At 38.7% G+C, this 25190-nt stretch overlaps 2 protein-coding genes across 7 annotated transcripts; both read right to left on the bottom strand.

Moving 5' to 3' along the window:
- Positions 1–369: 369 nt before the first annotated feature.
- Positions 370–7835, bottom strand: slc39a9 (solute carrier family 39 member 9). Its single transcript, XM_059353079.1, has 7 exons — positions 7285–7835; positions 5900–6008; positions 4561–4764; positions 3730–3798; positions 3310–3395; positions 2859–2993; positions 370–2177 (listed from the first exon to the last, which is right to left on the bottom strand). The coding sequence occupies exons 1-7, from the start codon at positions 7378–7380 to the stop codon at positions 1944–1946; spliced, it is 933 nt and encodes a 310-aa protein (XP_059209062.1). The 5' UTR covers positions 7381–7835; the 3' UTR covers positions 370–1943.
- Positions 7836–8807: 972 nt separating this feature from the next.
- On the bottom strand, positions 8808–24186 carry rbm25a (RNA binding motif protein 25a). Of its 6 annotated transcripts, none has more exons than XM_059352946.1 (18): positions 23995–24186; positions 22524–22630; positions 22190–22239; positions 21392–21568; positions 20728–20785; positions 20331–20491; positions 20043–20237; positions 19857–19940; positions 14516–14778; positions 13440–13551; positions 13224–13313; positions 13056–13129; positions 12824–12974; positions 11512–11920; positions 10373–10677; positions 10107–10205; positions 9952–9999; positions 8808–9734 (listed from the first exon to the last, which is right to left on the bottom strand). In XM_059352946.1, the coding sequence occupies exons 2-18, from the start codon at positions 22627–22629 to the stop codon at positions 9642–9644; spliced, it is 2475 nt and encodes an 824-aa protein (XP_059208929.1). In that variant the 5' UTR covers position 22630; positions 23995–24186; the 3' UTR covers positions 8808–9641. The 6 variants fall into 6 exon arrangements, with proteins under 6 accessions (XP_059208929.1, XP_059208928.1, XP_059208933.1 ...); XM_059352945.1 differs by having other exon boundaries at positions 22524–22688; XM_059352950.1 differs by having other exon boundaries at positions 19857–19937; positions 21392–21559; positions 22524–22647; positions 23995–24185.
- Positions 24187–25190: the final 1004 nt, after the last annotated feature.

Genomic DNA, 25190 nt, shown 5'->3' on the forward strand with positions numbered 1-25190 from the left:
TAATTGAAGCCTTAGACAAATACCTGCGAACTAATTTGATTTAAATATTAGTTTCTACGAGGATGGAAAATGCCAAATCTCTGCAGGTTTTCTGATGAAACGGCACATAACAGGGCTCTGTCCTCTAACATGCCACAGTGGAGAAGTTTCCCTTTAGCACACATCCAGCATCCCATTAAAAATAAAACAGTCATGCAGCTGCTGGTCTGCATGCGACACACCTCTTCCTCTAGAAAGATCACGGCAGGTTTCTTAAACAAAAAAAGCCTTTCAATTTATACATAAAACAGAGACTCCTCAGACAGTCTGTAGCCTCTTGTGTCAGAACAAAACGTCCATGTCCGGAACAAAAAAAAAAATCAAATGAAAGAATTTTTAAAAAATGTATTTGTGAGTAAGCAGTTCAATCTCACATTAAGAGCATGATGATTGTGGAAGGAAGAAGTTGCTCTGTACAGTACACATACATACATACTTACATACATATACATGAGCTCTGCTGTGAGCAGGCACAGTGATACAGTAACACAATATCCACCTGTCCTGATAGAAGAGGGAGCAGCCTGCGTACATTTTAATGCATCAACCGGTTTATGTTTTAATGAGGCAGAGACAGGGGGGCTGCGTTGGAGAGCATCTATCTGAATCGCTTTTAAGATAAAAGGCAAAACTTCTGTAGCCGTTTCAAAGTGACTTTGCTCGGATCTCATGTGTACAATTATTGCTCAGGTATGGTTAATTAATGAGGAGCAAACCAACTTAAAAAAATTCTCAAAATTCTCCTCACAGGATCTGTAATATATCTGTTCTCCTGCGCCAGTGGTCCCTCAACGTTTTCATCCAGTTAATGCCCTCTGTAAGGCAAAATCATTCATTCAGAGCTGCTGAAATAACCCTCCACCTCTAAATAAATTTAATAACACTCTATACAATCACTTGAAACAATTCTATACAGATTATTTACCTCCAACCTCTATTTATAAGAATGACTCTCCGAGTAAACAGAACAGAAACTAAACAGACAAAAGAAAAAAAAGTGACAGTTCATGTTGTGATACATGAAGGCTGGTCGTGTCTTCTCCTCACGCAGGACTCAGGTCTGAGCCGGTTAGTCTGGGGACCTTTGCGTGTGGTTTTATAGAGAGACAGCATCAGTAACCATCATAGAACGACTTCCCATCAAGCCAAGAAACTGCTTGTTACCACTGACTTCTCCAACAGGGCAAGCTAACCAGCCGAAGCTAAATTTGTCACGAGCATCTGGCCGGTTAATCGCGCTGATCTCTTCCTGCTTCGTAGCTGGCTGCGAGAAAAAGATTTCCGTTGGTAAGAAAATAAGTCTGAAACGTTTACTCCGTCTCTTCAGGTACAACTTGCTAATATGGCACTTGAAAATCAGCTCAAATCAATTCGGATTTTTGCTATCAGATTTACACTCTGTACAATTATAAAAAAGTTTGCTTTCTTGATATCACTGACTTAATCAAATCTCACTGTGCAACCGTCTAGTAAAACATCACTGTAATGATATCAGAGTTGGTTCTTTTGACTTTGGACAAGCACGATAATGCAACACTGAAAACTCCACGGTGATCGAAATAAACAGAGCTAAAGGGTCCCCTCTGGTCTCTCTTCAAAAAAAGATTTCTGGTGGAAAAAAATGACACATACAGTAGCTGAAAAGTGTTTTGTTGTCAAAAAAAACATTGTTGTATTCCTCCGTGGTCACTGCAGCGACTCTGGTTTCCCTAACATCATTCGTTCCCTGTTTCAAGCTCAGTTTGGAGTCATGAGACGTCCCCGCAACGAGCAGCGCCAGTCTGGTCCCTGAGGTCCATCAGCAGACAACAAGCAATAAGACATTTAGATCCACAATGTTTGGAGTCTCTGTCTCCACATTTTCCCCCTGTACACCCGTCTGTAATCCGTCCTGAGCCCCGGCTCTAATGGTGGTGGCCGACGGACAGCACCAGAGGAATGAGGCAGCCCAGCACCAGAGCTCCCACCTCCACCTTGCTCAGTCCTTTGCCTCCGTTCCCTCCTGCGGGAGCGTGGCTGTGCCCGCCACCCCCGACCTCAGGGAGGACGTGGACGGTGGCCACGTAGAGGAAGGTGCCGGCAGAGAAGAGCATGGCCACGCCGGTGGCGTTGAAGTCTGACAGGGCCTCCTTGCTGCTCTGAGAGGGGAGCAAACAAAAACAGGGTGAGGCTCAAATCTCTGGATAAACATTTGTTTCAACAAGACATGTTTTATTCTCTAGAGGTTCGACTGTTGATGAAATGAATCTGTTCCAGCATGTCGTTGAGATTTCTAATATAATATTTTTATCTAAAACATAGCTGGTAAATATCTTTTTCAGATAATCTCTGCCTACCAGAAATAACTGTTTCACAGACAAACCCTGACTGTCTTAGAAGACCTTTCAATTCAAAATAAACAGGTTTATTTATATATGTGTGGGTCAATGATGTTATCTAACGCAGTCAGTTTTTTCACATAAAAAAATTAGAGTAGAGTTGTTTTAACCTATGTCACTAAATAAAATTGATTTGATAAATATCTGATCATATACAGGAAAATAAATGTGAACTAAACTGAGAAAAAAAAATACATCCCACATTTACATTGCAACATTATGGTATATAACAAATTTTAAATAATTTGTCAAAACTTTAGATAAAAATGGTTGTACCTTGCCATCCCTTATTTGTCACTGACCCATATATATATATATATATATATATATATATATATATATATATATATATATATATATAAAATAATAATATTTCTGGGTCCAAAGCTGCTTCATAGGATGCCAAATACTCCAAAAAACCACCACCATTTGAATATTTACCTGACTGAGTCCTAAAAAGGTGAGCATGGCGAGGACGGGTGCCGCCAGGGCAAACACCAGGAGATGTTTGCGGATGCGGTTCCTCTCCAGACCAGCATGCATCAGGAACGACACCAGGCCGAAAGCTGCTGGAGCCTTCAGAAGACAGAGCAGTAGAGCTGTTTTAAACTATGTCACTGTTAAGCTATTGCTTAAAGCACTCATTACATTCCCTGAAAAATTAAAATGGGTGTTTGGTGAGACAAATAGTTTGAGCAAATAAGTAAAAAAGCAGCTAATTATTTATTTTTATATGTATAAACGTGATGCTGGAAAAAAATAATGTTGATAAAAATTACAAACTAATTGATTATTAAAATGCTTGGTTCAATTCATTTTCTGTTAATCAACTAATCATAAACATGATTTTTTTTAAACCTGATTTATCGTACAAGACATGAACCATTATTACCTTATGCAGCATGATCGCTACAAAGACGATGAGCTGGACGCTGGTCTGAGAGGTGGAGGCAGCAGCTCCCAGTGCGACCCCATCAGCTGGAGACAAAGGACACAGTTGCTGAGATTTTTAACTAAATAATCACATTTGTGTTTTAATGTTTTAATTTTGCATATTGCAGTAATTCCCTAACTGAGTATAATTGGGATTCATGAGTACACTTTGGTGTAACAGAGAAGTACAGTATAAATAAGAATCAGTAAATATTTACACAATGTGTCACACAGCAATTATCTGATCACACCTACCATTTTGTAAAATTGACAAGAGTGGGAAAATGTGTGATTCGGATTAATATTAAGGATAATTTTAGCATAAAGTCTTATCTAGTAATATCATTATGAGACAACAAATATATAAAAGCAGACCCACCTGCAGCGTGGACCACAAGACCCAGAGTGGTGGTGACCTTTGAGGAGGTGGCCCTTGCTGACTCTGGATCTAAACCAGACAAAAACAACAGAAACTTTATATATACATGTTTAACTTTGGTGTCTCACTTTGAAAAAAGTTACTCGGATTCCCTCAGATAAAAATGTCTATCAAGAAAAATGCTATGAAATTATATATTAATATTATTTTGAACTTTCCCCGAGTTCAATCTTTTAACCAACACCGGTCCTGTTTATCATTTACAAATATTCAGTAATTATCAGAATTTCCACAGGAGGTTTTGCTGCTTATTATGGAGCACTGCAGGGTTTGATCATCATCAAAATAAATGCTATCACTGCCCACACAGTTTTGTTATAGACTTAATATAGGAGCTGAGGTTGAACTTCCAAAATCCAAAAGAAAAAAAAACAACCTTGCCATAACAGATAGCATATCGAAAAAATAAAAGTACAAAAGTGACAACCAAGTGATAATGACAGAGCACAAACTCCACACTGACAAAGATCTGTGTGTCATCATATTTTGGCAGACTTTATGAACAGTGTGTGGAGGATTAGCTGCTCAAATAAAAAGCTGAGAAACTGTACAGTACAAACCCTGGGTGCATCTGGGAGAACAGAATCTGTAGTCGAGCCATCTGGGGATATTTTGGGTGTAAATTAACAAATTATTTTCCCCCAGAGAAGATTAGTACTCGATGAGGCTAATGACAAACCTGCTGTCACAAAGCTAATTCTAACACAATCATTCTCCACAAATGCTTTGGGTGCTTTAATCTTTACGTTTGCTATCCTTTGTAATACTGACCTTCAGTGCTGTGCACATGAGAGCTGCCTATCTGGTCCACCAGCAGCATGAAGACGAAGCCGAGGACCAGAGAGACTCCGATGCAGGCGTGAAGCTGCTCGTGGCTGTGCTCGTGTTTCCCGCTGGCACTCAGGGCCACGTCTGCTTCACCCTTCGGCTCGGACACTTCCACGACCCCGGCCTGGCCGTGGCTGTGGTGTGCACCTGCAGAAAAACACAAGTCAAACCTGTAAAACACCTCAACACATCTGATTGCTTACTCTGCTCAGCACAGAGACCACCACAAACCTATGTTCTATTCTATTGGGACAGAGTCGAGATGCAAATGATCACAAGACAAATAATCTGTGTTTGACAATGTTTGTTGTGCGACAGAAATAGACCTCACTGGTTGTACGTTAAAGCTGAACTTTGCTCTGTGTGATAATGCTTCAATTTGTTACAGTCTGCACAGTAACATGAGTACAGGTTATAGGTCTATATGCTCTATAGTTTCTTCTGTCTTTGTGGCCTGTGGCCCCCCTGAAGCACTGACAAATAGCCAAAGACATTAAATCATTTTGATACAAAGAACACAGAAGAGAACTGATAGGAAAAAAGGAAGACATCTAAATTACACAGTCAGCATCTTAACCCAGAGGCAGCCAGGACGCCAGGCCTCAAATCATTTTGAAGCAGCACAGAGCTTTACAGGACAAACAAATGCTAAAACTTTTTCAAGTTTGGAATAACTGAACAGGCTGAGTTGTGAACAAGAGCAGCCTTCTGTAAAATTGTGACAATATCTGGACCCAGTTTGGCAGGTCTACAAGGGTACAAACTAGTCAAACTGCCTCTGTTGCTAAAACATTTCCGTTGTCTCCTTGTGTTATTGTTCATTTTAAAACAGAAATGCCTGGAAAGCAATACCAATGCTAAGTGAATTATCTTGGTGGAATTACGTGAGTTAAGATGTAATTAACAATTGAAATTTTCTGTCAATTAATCAGTCAACTGACAAAATAATCAATTACTTGAGTCAGTTATCAAGGAAGAAAGCTAAACGTTCTGTGTGCAGCTTTTACAATGTAAGTATTTGTTGCTTTTATCTTTTATATGTCACTACAAGTTTAGCCCACATAATAAAATCTTTGCGTTTTGGACAAGGAAAGCAATATATGTTTTTTAATTGTTTTCTAACATTTTATTGACTACAGCATCCATTAAATTGCGGTCTGGTAGACTTTTTGGTTCCAACTCAATGAAATGCAACAATGAGTTCATCCAGGGAAACGTATGACACAGTTTCTAGTGAATCCTTGAGGCATTGCTCTTGAGAACCACTGTAAGTGCACTCTACCTTCAAGTATTTCTTCATAAAGTGCATGAACGCCCTCAGGGATGATAACAGCCAGAGCAGTCCCACACAGCAGCCCTGCTCCCAGCACAGTGATCAGCTTCAGCCTTTCCTGAAGAAACACAATCACAGACAAAAATCTCGATCACAAGGCTGGGGCATTGTGAAATCAGTATACACACAGCCACACCTGATAACATTAGTTTATGATGAAATCATTGCTTCTGATGCAAAGGCACTGAGAGAAGTTTTATGCTGGATCTTATTCTCTTTGTTCACAAGATCAATTGTTGCTTTCTGTCCCTTCTGCTCGTACAGAGTTGGGTAAAAAGGCATTTGTTTACTCTGCACCTCATGCTGGAATATGCTACAGAAAGACTGGAAACTAACTGACTCAATTTCTTTGAGCACTTTTTAAATCCAAACAGAGTTAATGAGGCCAATTCCACAACATGCACTTGTTCCTCATAACGCGTTTAAGGTCTGTGTCTTATATAAATATCGTCACCCTGTTAAAATAATCGCCAAACTCATTTTTTGTCAAAATTGGGTTTTTTTTGCCTAAATCAAGTCCTCATGACGCCGGCCACCTATGGTAAAATCACCTACATCCTCAGTTCATCAGATCATGTGATATTACCCCTTTAAGATAATGGCCTATGTCAAGTGTGTGACTTAAGCGGATTTAATATGCCTAAGTCAAAATAAAATGTGACTTAGGCAATTTTTTGAACATGCCTTTATGACTCAAGCAAGATATGGTAACACTTTATTTTGAAGGTGTCTACATAAGAGTGACATGAGCGTGTCATAAACATGACATGGGATGTGTCATGGACATTAATGACACTTTGAAGTCACATTAATGCTCATGATACTTGTCATGTCATGTTTCTGACAGGCTTGTGTCACTCTTATGTAGATACCTTCAAAATAAAGTGTTACCATATCTTGCTTAAGTCACAAAGGCATGTTCAAAAATTGCCTAAGTCATTTATTTCTCTTAAGTTACATAACATTTACACACAGTGCTATTACTATGCCAATAGCCATCCTTTGTTAGATCCTTTTGAGTGAAATGATCAATAAATGTCATATGTAACACTTTTGGTGAAGTTTTTTTGTGTTTCCTGCAAAACTTGAAAAAATGAGTTAGGCGATTATTTTAACAGTGTGACGATATGTAACTGTATTTTGTGTTTGCTGCCTCTTGGCCAGGGCTCCCTTGAAAAACAAGTTCTTAATTTCAATGGGGTATTTCCTTGTTAAATAAAACAAATATATCTCTCTAAAAAACATAGACTGTATGGTAAAAACAAATGGGCAAAGTGTTCCAAACTGCAAGCTTTTTAGAAGCAGTTTTAAAGCTTTGCATGCCACAGACTTACCTCTGAGAAGTTGACTGCTAGAGGGATCGTCCCGGCCACATAACATCCCACCAACATGGCCAGAGACAGCAGGCTGATCGAGCTGAAGTCGTCCATGACTGCACTTTTATCTTCGGCTAATCTTCTGCTAGGCTAAACCATCAACCTCTACCTGTACTTCAACACGCACTTTTAATCCTTCTTGTCCAGTTAAATAACATGCCCCGACCTGCAGATGTTAGTGAACAGTGGTTAATCAATATAATAAACGCCCCTTGTTCTGGTACCAGTTCAGCTCGCAGCCAAACATCCACGTTAACTAAACACAGACGTTTACAGTCGCGTTGGCCTCGATATCGTTAGCAATGCTAAGCTAACTAGCTTCGGTAACTGTCAAAATAATCACAAAATGAGGAATGAGACGTTAACGTTCATTTGCAAACTGCCGTTACCCCGCATCGTTTCTTCCACAGTTATCTGTCAGCAATTAAAATAATAATAATATTGCAACTTCCCGACTTGGTTAGCAGCGAGCTAACAAACTGGCTAACAGAACATCTTGTTTGGTGCTCCTGAAAAGTGTTTCCGGGTGACAACTCAACCTGTCGGAACCATAAACCTGCCACGTATCTCAGACTGGAGGAAGTACATGTTTTTTGTCCATTTGCTTTAAAATAAAGAAATGTTGGCCTTATAATGTTTTTTTGGACATATAATACTTCGTCCTGCAACTTCTCATAACAAACATTATTGGAATAGTCACTTTGAAAACAATTGGCAATTAACCCTCTGGAGTCCATGAAAGCACCTGCACATTACTTCTTTATGAAGTGAATACATAAAATAAAGCAACATTGAGTCTTGCCACCAGCTGCCCTCTAAAGTTCTGGCTTGAAACTCCATACCAGATTTTTGTTGATGATATTCGGCCAAGTAAAACCAGAGACAATGTAAAATATATTTAGTATAAAAATATAGAACTAGATATTATCCTCATTTTACCTGTTATATGTTATATTTGGAACCTGTCTTCATATTTGCAACATGTACATTTATGTGTGAAACATAATTTTCAAGATCAGATTTTATGTTTTCCTTTGTTTCTTTTGGGGTAAAAATTTTGATCAAGTAAGTCAAAGTTAAAAATTAATTACCAGGACATATAGGTGAGGTAACGCTGAAAAAAACTGATACCAACATGGCATGGTAAAGATTTTTTAACAGATTTTTTTTAACGGACATCGTAGCCCAAGATTTCAGAGGGTTAATTTGGATTTTATATAACAAATATTTTGCAGAACAAATGTTAACATAAAAATTATTACAGTAATTTAAAAAAAGATTTAGTATGTTGTTTTTCATAAATAAAATAAAGTTATGGAAGCGTATTTTACAATTTCTCTTTAACAGCAAAAAAGAAATTCTCTCACTGAATCATGTATTTTGCAATACTGTAATACATGAAAACAATTTTACATGTATTTTATGAATGCAGTTAATTTTTTTCTTTGATATTGAACATATATTTGACATGTTATGCAGGACACATTCTTTTATTTTTATTGAAATGTACGCATATACATACATTTTTTCATCCCTTTTAGGTGAGGTTTTTAGATCAGACTTAGCCTGTTACCACCTCACCTGCACATTTTTTATTTGTTGACTTTCCTATGGCTTTTCTTTTAAATGTACAAATAAAGAAAAAAAAGTACAAAAAAAAAAAGTAACAGAATTATATAATTTTTGTTATTACCATTTTTTCCTTTTCATTTTAAAAACTGAAAATATCAGCATTAGCTATGTTTAACTTTAACTCCTCAAGTGGAGGGGAGTAAATTTATTGAACTGGATAATGGACCATATAATTGCATTTCAGGTCACCAAATTGAAAATGTAGAATTTTTAGGGAACTATTCAAAACAAAGTGAGGAGGAATATAACAAAGGGAAAAAAAGACTGTTTCTCAAGTCACATTTAAAATCTGCCAAATGAGAAGAAATAAAAAATCAGATTAAAGAAGTACAATATTTTCTAAAAAAGCATATTTATTAGTTCACACAATGGAGCAGTGCCTCAACATGACAACAGTAACTCAAAGCAGAATGTGTCCAACATAATGGAGAACAGATAGGGGAACTGAAACTGTCTTTTGCCTCAAAGGAAAAAAATACAACCAAAGTTTTATCATGCAGTATGTTTGTGCAAACCCTTTCTGTTCACAGCTCAGACTTTCCCTTCCAAACACACACACATACAAGGCAGCAGCTCCTTGCTGATGGAATGGAGGGGTGTACGGGCATGTTTACAGTCTGCTGGACCCGAAAACTGTCGGTAGCAGAACTGTGATTTAAGTCAGACAGACAGCCATGTGTTCTTTATTTCACCAGTCCAATCTTCTTTGCTTCTGTTTCATATATCAACAGCCTCCACATTTTTACTATGAAGACTTCTGCTTCTTCATCAAGAACCTAAACACAAACAGGTTGGTCAGGCAAACTTTATAAAACAGTCATAATAATATATGCAATGAATCTATATATGAATCACTTCTATCACCATACACCTCAAATTAAGAAATGTATGACTTGAAATTAAGCCCAACAAGTTATTACATCTGGCTCAAATAAGCAGCAACTCCCATAAAAGATCAATTTGACCACACTTTGGCTTTTTGATTTAACTTACCATTGCAACATCATCAAGAATACCCTGAGGGGTGCTGTGTGCCATCACCTGGTGAGTGAAGAAAAAACACTGGTAAAAAGAGCAGCAGGGCAAGACAACAACTTTTTACAAATAACACATAAATAAATCCATCATTAGATTAAATAATCACAAACCTTAGAACAGACAAAATCAACCAGCGTGGGTTCCTCCTCGCCGATGTATTCAATAATCTTCTTATTGATCCATGGTCTGATGCGACGATCCATCAGAGTCTGCAGAAAGAACAATCAGAACATAATTTTATAATAGCAAATCAATTAATGTAGCTGAGGATCTCAAAACTGCTGCAACAGGGTAAATATTAAATTACTACAATCTATTTTACCTTTTGAACATTGTTAAAATTCTAATAAAATAACTAATGCCAGAGGCTCTTTACCGAGTCAACCATAGTCCAGTCCAGAGGGTAGGAGAAGAGCTCAGGCCTGGCGGTGGGGATCTTCTCAATAAGGCTCTTTATGTGCTTGCGTTTCTCCTCTGTGTTGATGCTTCCTTTGCCTCCTGAAATTTCTGCCCCGTCTAGCCCCAGACTCTTGTCGTCATCTCCGTAGTCCAGAGGAACCAGTTTCCTTTTGCGGGGCTGCTCATCAGCCTCCTCGTCATCAAACTTGTTAAAAACACTTTCCACGGTCGCCAGCTTCTTTCGCTTTCCAACGTTGAGCTGGCTGGGACTGTTGGTGGCACCTGGTTGGTGGAGAAGAGGAACACCATTTGCAGGGTTCGTACATTTTGTCAGTGGTCAAATTCAAGCAATTTTCAAGGACTTTCAAGGTTAATTTTTCCAAGCTTTTCCAGTACCTTTCAGCAGTTGTAAATGGCATGTTTTAGATGAGTACTTCCATACTAAAAGGGGTAATTTCACTTAACCATACCACCAGCAATGGTATTACACTTTTAACAACTAAAAGTAGTTTGCTAATCTCATAAAATTTACTGGTATGGGAATCTAGGGGCTAGGAGTAACAGTAAGCTCACAAAAATCATCAACCGGCAGCTGGTGGAACTAAACACGACCCAAACTAGGAGGAAAGACCCACAAACAGGCTACTTCAGGACCCCTCACATCCACTAGGAATTAGAAAAAACTCCCTTCAGTGAGAAGATACAGGGTGGAGCAACAAGAAACATCTCAGAAATATTCTCCACTATTTTCCACGTTTTGAAATACATAATCATGTCTTTTCACCTTGTGAACTCAATTCTTTTAAACACTGTTATTTGGTGCATTAATGTTGTCAATGTCTTTGTATAGCAAACAGCATTAAATGTTAGTTATGTCTTTTACTGTTATTAGCCTAATTACACATATCACATGGTGCGGTTATCTATAGTCAGATTGCAAGAGAAATGCAGCAATAATTTCAAGCATTTACAAGCACTTAATCCAAAATCCAAGCACTTTTCAAACATTGAAATTCAACATTAAAATTAAAGCATTTTCAAGGATTTCAAGCACCCGTACGAATGAATCAGCTATAGAAATGGATCCCTTCGTCTTTATTTTGATGCAGTACTCACCCAGTTTCAGACTGAGACCAATCTTGGGCCGGTGTTCCTCAGGAGGTTGGACTTCGGGAGTGCTTTCGCCTGGAATGATGATACCGCAGGGAGAATCGTTGCCGGGTGTGTTGGGGGTCGCGCCCCCGCTGGCAGATGACACGGAGGGAGCAGAGGTGATTGGTCGCATGATCGGTTTGAGCTGCGGCTTGGCCTCCTGTGAGTCCTCGCCATCGGGGAAGTCCTCCTCCTCCACATCCTCTTCATCATCATCTGAGTGCTGCTGGGGGGCTCGAGGCAGCGGCTCTGCGGGCCTCCCTGACCCTCTCTTCTCCCGTTCCCGCTCCTTATGAGCCTTCTCCTGGTTCACCTCCTCCTCAGGTTCAAGTTTCAGAGGAGGCTGTCGTCTGCGCTCTGCCTCCTCTTCCATCTGCACAAATAAACAAGACACAGGATCAATGACCCCACATTTTGGCGCACGTTTCATTTGTATGCATCAGGAATCAATATTTGGTGACTGGTGGCATTTTAATAATAGATGCAACATTGTTACAGATTGGACACCAAAAAGGAGAAAGAAAACAGAAAAACTCTAACAGAAAGACTAAGGTTTTCCATAAGTGACTAATAAGGTTGCACAAGTATCATCAATACCTTTTTGAAGATACAATTTTTGTTGATTATACTATAGAGGCCCAAGCTTTAACCCGAGGTGCTGTTCAATGCCCTTTTTACATTGTTTGATCAATGAAAGTCCAAGTCATTTTTGCAATAAATTGCATTTATTTCCTTCAATTCTTCTTTGTTTCTCCTGTGGCTTGCTTGTATATGATTGGGTAGTGGTGTGGTGTGGTGTGGTGTGTGTGTGTGTGTCAAGAGCGCTAATTGGCTCTGACACATACAACAAATCTACAATCAGATTTTTAGAACGGGGGGGTAATTAGCTTCTCCTCTCATTTATTTATACAGTGCTGTTTTTGTTCTATTTGTTTATTTTATCATTTTTTAATGAAAGGGAAATCGGCAAATACCACTGTACAATGTTTACAAGCAAAGCAACATCAGGGGCAGGAAAGGACATGAAAAAGTGGAGCCTTTCCTCACATTACAAGTGTCTGAATTAAAGTAATCAAATGTTGAACATCTCTTCATTATTTATACTCAGAGAGGATATTTCATGTTTGTTTTGGTTATAGCCATTAAACCATCTCTCCTTTAATCCAGCTGCTTCTTTGCTTCCCTTGTTTGTTTTCTGCGGCAGAAATCTACCTAGGGAATTGGGTTTGTCCTTATTTTCTCCCCTTAGTGCATGTAAACAGAATGATTGACTCACTCTCTGCAGCTCAGCATCAGGATCAGGGTGACCTTCAGCCAGAAGCCTCTGCCTGATCTCCTCCAGCTCCTCCTTCTCCCTCTTCCGGTCTCGCTCGTCCAATTCTGTCTCTTTTTCCCTGTCACGAAGTCGCTTCTGCAAAGCGCTCCCCCTGAGGATGAGGACGAGGAGTTAAGTAATGTCAAATGCAAAACACAACCTCCCACTATTAAATGTCCATTAAGATAATCACCTGTAGTATTTTGGGTCGTCTCTGTCGTCGTCATAGTCTTCTAGGAATTCTTTCAGTCTTTTGGCTTCTTTCATCTGAATGTAAACACAATAACAATTAGTATATCAAACCAATGGCAATAATTATTTGCTAGCAATTTGTTTAGGTGTGGGATGGACGCATGTTTACCATTTCACGACGCCTCTCGTCCTCCCTCTCCGTTTCTTTGCTGTAGTCACGAGACTTCTTCCTCTCCCTGATCTCCCAGTTTTTCAGACGCTTTAAGATGAAAAATAATTCACCCATCATGTTGCAGACATAAATAAAAGGTCAGCCATTAAATTAATGTTTTCATGTGCAAAAATTGAAACAAAATCAGAATAACAGGAGGGATAATACTCGTACTTCTTGATAAGCGGCCTCCTTGTCTCTGAGCCTCCTCTCCAGTCTCCTCCGTTCGTACACGTCCTCCTCATCTTCTTCACGGTCTCGCTTTTTATCGTCTCTAGTCCTCTCTCTGCAGAAGATAATTAAATAAGTCTAACAACCCTGAAGCTGAACAACATTTAAAGAATTTAACAAAAATGTCAACAACTTATTTCTCTTGTCTTCTCGTCTTGTCTGGATGATTTGCCAGCACCAAACCGTCAAATATTGACGTTGCTGCAAAGAAGCTACAAATTCTAAAACTGTTGATGCTTCACAGAGATCTTCAACCCAGCAGCACAGGAGATCTATTATCTACATGAACTCGTCTGTGAACATTCTTTCTCACTGAGTCACATCAGATCAGCAGTGGTGGTTGTTACAATAAAGACAACAGCTCCCATATCCTACGCTTCTCCACAACGTAATGAAACACTGATTTTGGAGTCTATTCCTTTTTTTTGTGTCAGAAATGGTGACTCAATAATAATTCAATGCAAGTACTTGAATATGGAAATGACAAAGAATGTCCATCTCTGATATTTAATGTATAAATCACAAGTTATGGCCAAAAACATGTTTTGTGAGAACACACTGACCTTTGATGACTTAAATCTACTCACTTTTTCCGTGACTTTGGGCCAAATTTGAACATAATCCCTCAAAGTGTTCTTGAGATATTCAGATAGACGGAGGGACAAACTGTAAATAAGGTTACTTGGGCAGAGGCATAAAAAGCTACTAGAGTCAATGATTTATTAGCCTTGTTCCACACTAATTGATACATAAAGTAGTAATGAAGCAAATAACACAATGAGGACTCAAAAGTACCAATTGTGGAGAGAAGATGCATGCATTCCTTTGAGAAACACTATAATTTTATTAAATGTATATGTGTTAAGCTGTTATGAAATTAGTTGGGGTTTTTTTCCACTACAGCTCCTTTACTACTGGTTTCATACACCAGAACAAACTGTCATAATGAGCCATGTGCTTTAACTTGCATTACAGGGACAACTGAGCGTGAGGTGTGACATCAGAGGCCTTGCACTGACCTCGACCTGCTGCGATCTTCACTGACGTCTCGACTCCTGTCCCTCTCCCGCTCCCGCTCCTTCGTCCTCTCCCGCTCGCGATCTCTCTCCCGTTCACGGTCGCGGTCTCTTTCGCGCTCCTTGTCCCTCTCTCTCTCCCTTTCCTTCTCTTTCTCGCGGTCGCGGCGCTCCCTCTCGCGCTCCCGCTCTTTGTCCCTCTCTCTCCTTTCCCTCTCGATCTCCAGTCGCTCCTTTTCTTTTTTTCCTTTTTCCTCCTCAAGTTTCTGCAGGAGCCCAACAGGAAGAAAAGGGGAAGAGTGTGTTACTAGATTCTCAAAACAGAAACGATCATACTAAAATACATTAATACACATGTTATCAGCACAGATTACTGAAAAAAATTATTTTGACTCCTTTGGCCAGACATGCTCACATACTGCCATGACTCATTGCCTTGGAGAGGCTGGCTGCTGCAAGTGAGGAAGTCCTCTTAGCCCTGGTGTTTCCTCCAGGAAGAGTGGTCCGCTGTTTGAGCAGGTTTAGTGCAGATACTGCTCAGTTCAGGACACACTTACTTACAACCATAAATTACAGATCAAGCTTGAAAAACACCTAAAAACTTAAGGTCATCTGTGCTTAAGGAAGGAGTTACGGCAGAAGAGGAAGTTAAAACCAGTGAAACCTTGGTGTTTTATCAACGTTTTTTTAGCACTTTACATTTACATTATTGTATTTTTGTTACGTCAAAGTGTTATGCATAGATCCTTTCCTGTCCTGGCTCCAGTATCCTGCTCTCACATACACCAATATTGAATGATTTTTTTTTTCACACATGTAACAGGTCAACTCGACCTCTGCAGTTAGTATGTGCTCTGTGGTGATCTGAGATTATGCTCTGATGTAATAAGAGGTCATTCCAATAAAAACTCAGCTGTAGGCGAATACATACTGGTCAAACACATATCCAGCCACTTTTTAAATCAATGTGCATTCAGGGAAATGATGAAAAGTAATAGATTTTACCTGATGCAAGAGATACTGAAGGTTAAAATTCATGAAGTTTGACATGAAGTTGAGGTAACGTGGTTCACATTAATGTAATGCTTTATGCACTCAGCTTTACATCCTTCTTTGGTATAAATGTTTAATTCTAAGTGGAGCTACTCATGCTACATTAAGACAAAAATATTCCCCAAAGTAATGCCTACTTTATAAGACCATGCATTGTTTAGCTCCTAATCCTCTGTCTGGTTTGATCAACTTCAAATCTACAGCAAACAGAGCTACTAAGAGGGTATCCCATATAGGAAAACGGCATTAAGGCCAGGCAATCTTTTCCTGCAAAGCATCCCATCAATCAATCAGAGTCCCTATAATTATACATTTAAATGTAATGTTTTTCAATGGCTGGTTATAAAACTATTTTATTCACCTTTAACATGACTGTACTCACTGTACCTGATTCATCTACTATTTGGATTTTGTCTGCAAACGTTCAACTTTATTGTATGGTATTTTCTTCTTTTTTTTAAAAAAAAGTGTGCTGTTTTCAGCTGTAAATCTGCCCATGTTTTATTGTTATTATTCTATGAGGGAATGCCAATGAAAACTAAACTTTCAGTACCTCGGGCACAAATATGTTTGTTTGAAATTTGATTAATGCAGATTCTCATTTTTAAAACATTATTATTATGAAGTGCCAGGTCACCTTTGAACTATCAGGTCAACTAGTTTACAAAGTTCTAACTATACACTTAAGATCATCACTATATAATGCCCTGGTTTGATCTTACCTATGGCTGCCAAGTGGATTAAAACAAGCTCAAGCTTAACGTGGCAAATGGCCCAACTAAGTGAATTGCATAATCAGCTCCCATGTGTTTTCTACATGGTCATCTGAGATGCAAGGGAGAAGTGCCAGACTGCAACACAAGTGCTTCCCTGCAGCAGAGTGGGAGGTCTTTATGCAGCAGAGTGACATGGCAAGAACAGGGAGGACACTGTGCTGCAGAAGTTGTTTCTTTTACATATTTGCATTGCAATTTTATGTGGTCAATGGTAAATAACAGCAACACAAGTGGATATTTTATTCTGATGATTTCGGTTTATGTTTATATCATTTTTTTCAGCAAATAAAAAGAGGACCAGACATGCTTTTAGACTTCAGAGATTCTGTAAAGCACAACATACCTCTTGTCAAATAAATCCCCTTGCAGCAAACAGTGCACCTTTGTCAATTGAACATTCCCAGTAGTGATTTTTCATTAATCTATACCAGCCTATTTTGATTGTACTCTAAATATCTAATGAGCACTAAGTATTATTATTGGCCATGTGTTTGCTTTCTAACTAACTGACATAAAAATCATCATCATCATAATTTTCTACAGACCGTTTCGGAGCTATTGGTGTGCAACTCACAGGTGATGAACTACGGTTTCAGCGCCTCTCTGCCCCTACACATCCTACAGGCTACGTGTGGGAGGAAAAGCAGGTCATGTGTAAAGTCAAAAGAATCAGCAAAACCTCCAAACGGTACCTGTGAAGCAGTTTGTCTAATTACAGTTCATCCACATAAATGACATCAATAACAACTTGGTTTTAAAAGTAATGTCTGAAATAATTCAGATACTGTATTCCATTTTGACACAAGGAAATTAGTGAAACAGTCTTACCTGCCGGTTGTCTTCTGTTGTCTCTCTGGCCTCTCCAACCCAATAAATTATTTTTTTAAATCCTCAACTGAGTCTGGCCCACAGTTCAAACAGTCTTCTAACTGATTTAACAAAATGTCAACCAGATCTGTTGGAATTGTGGGTCTGACAGCTGTTTAGTGATAAACAAAAATAAAATAAAAAAGAGGAAAGGATGGAAGAGGTCGAAACTACCTGTTCCACATGAGCGATAGGTTCTACTTTGTAATTCAGCTAGCCTTCATTTAAATTAGTATTTGTAAACCTTGGTTAGTTTCGGAGCTCTGAGTTTTTGTCATGTTTTCTATTTTATTTTCCTCCTAAAACTTACCTCTTGTTCTAAAATTCCACTGATTGAAAAAGAAGAGATTTTGAGGCTAGTTTGAGAGCTGCTTGAAAAAGAGTAAATCACAACTTCAAACACTGTGACTAAGGTCGGCTACATTAAGTTACCTGCAGATGTTGTCAACCTCCTACCTCATAATTCATACTGCATGTCTGATATACCCCTGTTGTTTAGTCTGAAAATCTGAGTTCCTATTTGTTGGTTGCAGTGTGTTTGGCATATATGATATGATATGACCGGTCACCTGACAGACAGAGAGAGACTCCCAACATTATAATTATATGCATGTTAGCCTCTCAGCTCTAATAGTTATCAATTACTTCTTTCTGACAATACTGATACTGATACTAATAGTTGTTCACCCTAATATGACCCGTGTCTGCAGCAGTGTTTGAAATTGTGATTACACTGCAACTTCAGAGAAAGTCCCGTTCCATGAGGCGCCTTCAATATTTTGTCCCTGCAACTTTGTCCTCCTCACTCAAACACAAATAACTTAAACGTTATTCATTATTACACTAATTTTATGTTTTTAATTGGTTTTTAATTGGTAATTATTTAACTAAAGGTGTGGGGGTGGAGTCACTTAGGTGCAGAATAAAACAAATAAAAAGAAAAAAACCCAAATGCAAGCACTTACCTTGTATGTCTTCAGACCACAGAGTGCTGTGGAGGGGCGCTCCCTGCTTTAGTAATACTACAGGCTGCAGTTCAAACTACTGCAGTGGTTAGGCTCATTCAGTCTGTGTGTGTTCTTCAAACACATCATTTATCATCTGAGGACGTGCAGAGGTTCACTGAGCTGCCCCGACTTCTAAAACCTGGACAACACGCTACATTTGGACGTTATCACCATTTTGTATATTCCAGTTCAAGACCCAGAACTAGTGGCACTTTGTTTCCTACAGTCCACATGAAAATAGAAATAATGGAGATGAACTGGGAGCCAGTTGCCCCTCTGCAAACCCTCCAGAAGGGAGCGCCCAACATGAGTTAAAAAGAAAGGAAAGATCATACTTACATCCTATCCTCGCAACTTTTTCCAAAGCTGAGATTCTGAGATTCATCTTGCTCTAGTCACCAAATGAACTCTACCACATTGGTGGGGTTTAATCAATAGATTAGCTTGGGATGGAATTTAACATTGTGTCCATGCACTCTGTGTGATGACTTTAGTTTGTGCAGAGCTAAAACCTTTCGTCTCAAATTAGCATTATTAATAAAAACTCTTGCCCAATTTGGAAACACTGACAGATACTATAAAGCCATCTATGAGTGGTTGATGTAATATTTGAATACTATAAAAAGGGATAGTTTGGATTTTGTGAAGTGTGGTTGTATGAGGCACTTATCCAGTCAGTGTGTTACTACAGTAGATGGTAGTCAGTACGCCCCCAGTTTGGAGAAGCAGGTGGGAGAACCCACGTGGAAGCTAAGCAGTGTAACACAGAGGACTGTCAGCAGCAAAATTGCCATATTTGCTCACTAAATGTAAAATATTTTCACTGCTTCACCATGTTGCACACAGTCCTTTCTGACAGGGAACTGAAGCCGTTCTATCAATCTGTGCTTTCTTCAAAGCCACCAGACTCCTTTGACAAAAACAGTAGTTTCACAGGAGTTGCTGGTCTAATGCAATCTCAATCAGTAAGTTTGTTTTCATTATTGTGTGACTTTGGTATTTTAGATTTGGATCAACCAAACTCACACAAAAACATTAAGCAACCAACTGTCCAAGACAGCTGCAGAACAGAAACTCTGCAGCTGCAGTATTCTGCAAGGTGAAATTTCTGTTTTTCATTGTCAAAGGAGTCTGGTGGCTTTGAAAAGAAGATGCATAATGGCTTCAGCTTGCCTTACGAAAGGGCTGTCTGATGGCAAGGCGAATATCACTTACACCGATATCGATGTTTTGAGGTGGCTAAAACACTATGTTCTGCTGCTGCCCGAGTCCACAGCAGTACACTGCTTAGCTTCAGTGCTGGTACTCATGCCTGCTTCTCCAAACTGGGAGCATGCTGACCACCATCACTGACTATCCAAACCATCCCTTTAAGCCTCTGATAGATACTATAAAATATATTCGAATTAACATCTGCTGCTTTCTATTCCTTGCTTGAATCTCACTACTTAATCTTTATATTAACACACTACCTACTTAATATAGTTGACAGTAACAGAACAAAATTATGGAGGAATTACTTCCATGAATTATATAAATTGCAGTTCCATTTTGCTGTTGAGGAATTTCTAATTACAAATATGGAGAATGTCTTGTCCAAAACCTAAATTAGAGAGTAAAGACAGCAGTTTGATAGGTTACCTTGTGTGTATCCCGGAATTTACTGATCTCTCTGGAAATCAAGTCTCTCTTGTCATCCTCCATCTCCATGGCATTGATATCCTCCTTACACAAAAGAGAGGAAGACAAGAAAAGAAACACACTAAGTACACAGCAGTTTAAAAAAATGCTACAAATCACAGAACATCTACATTATGCAAACAATACCTCCTCTTTCTTCTCTTTCCGCTTCTTGTTGCGAGGTTGACTGTCAGCGTCCTGCGAAGGAGCATTGAGCTCACTTGCATACTCTCGGATGAGAACATCGATTGCCCCCTTTACGACCTGGTCCCGGCGCAGGGTTTCTTCATCAAGAACCTCCTCCTCGTCATCGTCCCCGTTCTTTGACCCGCCACTGGCTCCCTGTATGGTAAAGCCAGGGAAATAACTGTAAGCACAATTTAACATAAGAAATGGCAATGATTTTTTGTTTTACTCATTGGGTGAACAGCGTACCCCATTGGCACTCCTCTTCTTGGCCTTCCACTCATCTAGCTGGGCTTTAGTCTTGGCATCTACCTTCACCAGCAGCTTTTTATCACCTAAGAGCAACTCGTGCAAAAGTCTGAGGGCTCGCAGTGTAGATTCAGGCTCCTTATACTCACAGAACCCAAAAGCTTCCAGGAGAGGAGAGCGGATAGAAAGTTAGTTCCACAGAAGTTAAAAAATAACCAATAACTTTTAATATTTGCAGGGGGAAAAATAGGAAATTTAAAACAAGATTTATTTATTTCTTTTTTTTAGCATTAAATTACAGGGACATTGTCTTTCTGTAGCTTCATGCCAAAAAAGCTTTCAAGAGCTGTAAAAACTACAGTCAGGTGACTTATGAATTGTGTTGAGCCCTTTTTACCTTGAAGTTTTCCAGAGGCACCTTGGACCCTTTTCCAGCTTAGAACAATACCACATTTCTATAACGCAAAAGAGAAAAAAGGAATTATTTAATTTTACACTACAAAGGCTAGTGTTTTAAAAAGGTACACAACGTAGGATTTTCTTCATTTTAAAACTATGAAAAGACTAAAATAAAAGCATTCCGTATCAACCACCATGAATGAGCCACTAGAAGCCCTGCCCTTTGCTGTATTTATTTCATTCTGCTGTGTTCAGTATGTCTCTGGGCTACACCGTTTGGATGCTACACAGACAAGAACTTAATTATAGAATATCAAAATGAATGAGCCAAGGAAGAGGCGTCAGGTTTGAATGTTGTGTTTACAAACTATTAGCGACAACTGTACTGAATGATCAATCACTGACAGGAAAGTTGGTGAAACCATATTTATGTACTAGCACTAACACGAGACATTGTTTGCCAGGGATTTGTCTGTGGATGTGTGAAACAAGTAAAGGTACTGCATTCATTAATGATGTGTTGGAGGTTTGGGTCTGTACAAACTAAAAGTCTGTCACTGGAATCTTAACCTTAGAAATTCACTGTTCACAATAATCAAAGCTCGAGTTTCATTTGAGCATTTTCTGAAAAACAACAGAGTTTGGACACTTGGTTAACTCACTGCTAGAAGCTGTCTGACCAACATGTCAGATGCCTTTTCAGAGATGTTCCCTACAAATACAGTGGTGGTGGGACCACTGCTGTCGTCCGTGTCCTTGGCTCTGATGGCTGGCTCCTTCTTTGGAAGCATCGGCTTATGTGCTACAGCAACTGTGGTCGGGACAAGGACCTGCAACATCAAATTACATGAAACATATTCAAGTGTTATTCTTATCCAGGCCAACAACAAGAGCAACTGAGGAAAAATGCAAATACTACAAGAATCTGTTCATAAGTGTAAGGGTCGGCTAAACTGCTTCAGTCAGGCAGCACTTGACATAAAAAAAAAGACACAAAAAGAAAAACTGATAATGAGTGGAGATCATGTATTTAACAACATTGTAGTGACCCGATTGCTACTCGAAAAAGATGCCACTAGTATGATGAGATCCCGTTTATAGTGTTTTACGCGCACAAATAAAATGTCCAGTTTCCTTATATCAATTGACTGAGTTTATTGTAACGTTTCCAAACAAAGGTATACCTCTTTCTTAAACTAATAAAGTTATATTTCCAACGTATACATCACATTTCTGTGGCCATAAAACTGTGTGCCTCTCGGGCATCTCACAACAATCAGTCATACACCGGTGTCTTATATTAACTCATGACATAAGAACCCATAATGAGCATTCTTCCCCACCCGGTGGTGGGAAGCACAAACAAACAAATAAACAATCAAAGCAAAATGGCTCTTGCAAACATTTCATACAGAACAGCTTCAATTGGTGTATAGTAGGAAATCCTGTTTGTAACTCACTGTGGGTGTGGGGGTCACTACACCCATATGAACCGGGATCATGGGAGTACCTGAAAAAACAGAAATAAAATACAGTAACCAAATTACCCAAAGCAATAACCAACAAGGGGTTCCAAACAAATACTAGCAGATGTCTTGCCATTTGTTTATTCATTAAATATAACTTGTGATGTGCTTGCTGTGTAGAGTTATTCTATATTATCTTACCATTTTCAGGAACAGATCACTAACCTTTAGGTTTAGGGTTTCTTGGCCAATTTTGTTGTTTGGTGTTTAAACTAAAAATCATACAAAGGATCTGCAGCCCGTTTGATAAAGACATACGTTACGTTACCTGGAGGGACAGTCTGAGCAAATCCTGCATACTGAGGAGGTGGAATCCTGGGAGGTAACTGCGGGATGCCAATCTGCTGGCGGTTGAGTGGAGGAGGATATGACATCCTGAAATATACAGGAACCTTAAGGAAGAGAGGATTTTCCTTTTTTAAACTTTCCTTTCCTAAGAAAACACATGTACATAAGCAGTATAATGACCAGTATTTAACTGTACGAACAGTCCAAACACAATTATATAAACACAGTTTCAACTGCTCCTTATTCTTAAATCCTCTTATTGTGGTGTCATATTGATGCAGTTTTGTTTGGAGTCTGCCCGTCTGCCCACTGTACAAAAATACTATCTTTTTCCTCCTCATTACAATCAAAACATATGTAAATGTTTTTATCCTCACAGTTACCATTATTCTTCATTATAAAATGTTAAACATCCAGCCAAAACAGTGAAATCTGTCCATTCCAGTTTCTCATAAGGTGATGTCTTTATAAATCCATCCAAAACCCAAAGCTCTTCAGTTTAATATGAATACTGCAGATACAGTAAATATCTATATTTTAGAGGCTAAAAGCAACATGTTTTGCCATGTACATGAATTATTGATTAAAAGTATTTGATTGACTGATCGATTCATAAAATGGTTATCAATTATTTTACTGTTTACCTTGCAGTTTTTTCAAACAGAAATACAACAAATGACACATGGTTTCTTCATCTCGTTTACAGAAAGTGTAATCCATATCCATTTAAAATCTCTAAAATGTATTTTTGATGAAAACAGAATATGCCAGCTAGCCAAATTTGCTGTCAATAGTTCAAAAGAATCTTCTAATCCTGATGTATTCATTCATAGTAATGTAAATTCACCCACCTACTGTTCTGTAAACTGCCCATATTAATGACTATTTATTATCATCCATTCATCAACCTGCACTGCTGCTATATTATACATTCTTTACTGTATATATATCTATAACATATTCATTCACTGTATATATCCTATAGCATATTCAATTCATACCTGCACTATATTTATATACTCTGTTCATATGTGCATACCCTTGCACTTTACTACTCTGTACTTCTGGTTAGATGCTAAACTGCATTTCGTTGTCCTAGTACTTGTACTCTGTTCAATGACAAAAAAGTTGAATCTAATCTAATCATGGAAATATTTCATATCAATATCAACTTCTCAAGAGTAAATGTTCAACTGAAGACTAGTGAAACATTACTGATGTCAGGGTTAACTGGCTAATGTCAAGTTCATCATAGTATTAACTTTATAACATGGAAAGCTCCACTGACTGGCTAACGTTACAAACTAACCAGGTGTGATACCTGCTGAATCCAACTTGGGTTTCTCCTCGTTTAACGTTAACTAGCTGCATTAGCTCAAGCTAGCTAGCACACACTGTTTGGCCTTTGCTAGTTCGTGTTAGCTGCAGCGGTCATGTGCGAAATTACTCACCTGCAGTCAAGTATAAAATAAAGCCCAGTGTCCAATAATACTAGAGGATATCCGAATAGAAGCCCATTAAATACGGTTAAAGGAAAAACGTAACGCTAACGATTAGCGTTATAGTTGCTCACGGAGCGCTCCAAGAACCCCTATGGATACAAATAACTGGGACCTATTCTTTTCGAAAGGAATCATGGGATATCACGGTACCGTACTCGCTTTGACGCCCGAAATTTAGTCTCTCAGGCAGGCAGCCACACTTAATCCCAGGTCCGTTTTGGCCCCTAAATTTGCCTTCCAGGAAAATCAGATGATGTTATTTGCAAATTAAAAAAACTAGATGCCTCCTAGATCTCCACTTAATGCTGTTATGTAGCCTCTCTCAGAAGGTTTGCCATGTCAGTTTGTCAGCAGCTCTTAAAAATCCCAGTGTACCGTTTCCATTAGGCCTACCTAACACTTCAGTTCACATGACGTCACCCTGTTAAAAATAATCCCATAACTCATTTTTTTCAGGTTTTGCAGGAAACACAAAAAAACTTCACCAGAAGTGTAACATATGACATTTATTGATCATTTCACTCAAAAAAGATGTAACAAATGATGGCTATTGGCATAGTAATAACACTGTGTGTAAATTATGTAATTTAAGAGAAATAAATGACTTAGGCAATTTTTGAACATGCCTTTGTGACTTATGCAAGATATGGTAACACTTTATTTTGAAGGTGTCTACATAAGAGTCAAACAAGCCTGTCAGAAACATGACATGACAAGTATCATGAGCATTAATGTTTCTTCAAAGTGTCATTAATGTTCATGACACATCCCATGTCATGTTTATGACACACTCATGTCACTCTTATGTAGAAACCTTCAAAATAAAGTGTTACCATATCTTGCTTAAGTCACAAAGGCATGTTCAAAACTTGCCTAAATCACATTTTATTTTGACTTTGGCAGGAAACTGATTCTGTGGACCCATAGATTGCTTGTTTGTTTTGTTTTTAATGCCCGAATGAGCTTTGTTCTGTAGTGGTGTTATCAGATCTAAAAACAGAAAATGTTGCCATATACTGATCACTTTCCCCTGGGTGCTCTCAGTGTCATCTATAACATGTTCCCTAATTCATTGTCTATGGAGCAGTTCCAGACTTTATACTTGGTGACATCACAAATTAGAGTTTTAGCACTTTAGGTTTTGT

The sequence above is a fragment of the Centropristis striata genome, chromosome 16 (assembly GCF_030273125.1).
Source record: "Centropristis striata isolate RG_2023a ecotype Rhode Island chromosome 16, C.striata_1.0, whole genome shotgun sequence".
NCBI classification, from domain to species: domain Eukaryota; kingdom Metazoa; phylum Chordata; class Actinopteri; order Perciformes; family Serranidae; genus Centropristis; species Centropristis striata.

Coding starts and splice junctions, on each gene's coding strand:
- rbm25a (XM_059352946.1), bottom strand. CDS start 22,629: ATGTCATATCCTCCTCCACTCAACCGCCAGCAGATTGGCATCCCGCAG. Junction 20,786..21,391: donor TGGTCAGACAGCTTCTAGCA/GTGAGTTAACCA, acceptor TTTGCGTTATAG/AAATGTGGTATTGTTCTAAG. Junction 9,735..9,951: donor TTCTTGATGATGTTGCAATG/GTAAGTTAAATC, acceptor GTTTGTGTTTAG/GTTCTTGATGAAGAAGCAGA.
- slc39a9 (XM_059353079.1), bottom strand. CDS start 7,380: ATGGACGACTTCAGCTCGATCAGCCTGCTGTCTCTGGCCATGTTGGTG. Junction 3,799..4,560: donor TCATGTGCACAGCACTGAAG/GTCAGTATTACA, acceptor TGTCTGGTTTAG/ATCCAGAGTCAGCAAGGGCC. Junction 3,396..3,729: donor TCTTGTGGTCCACGCTGCAG/GTGGGTCTGCTT, acceptor CTTTGTCTCCAG/CTGATGGGGTCGCACTGGGA.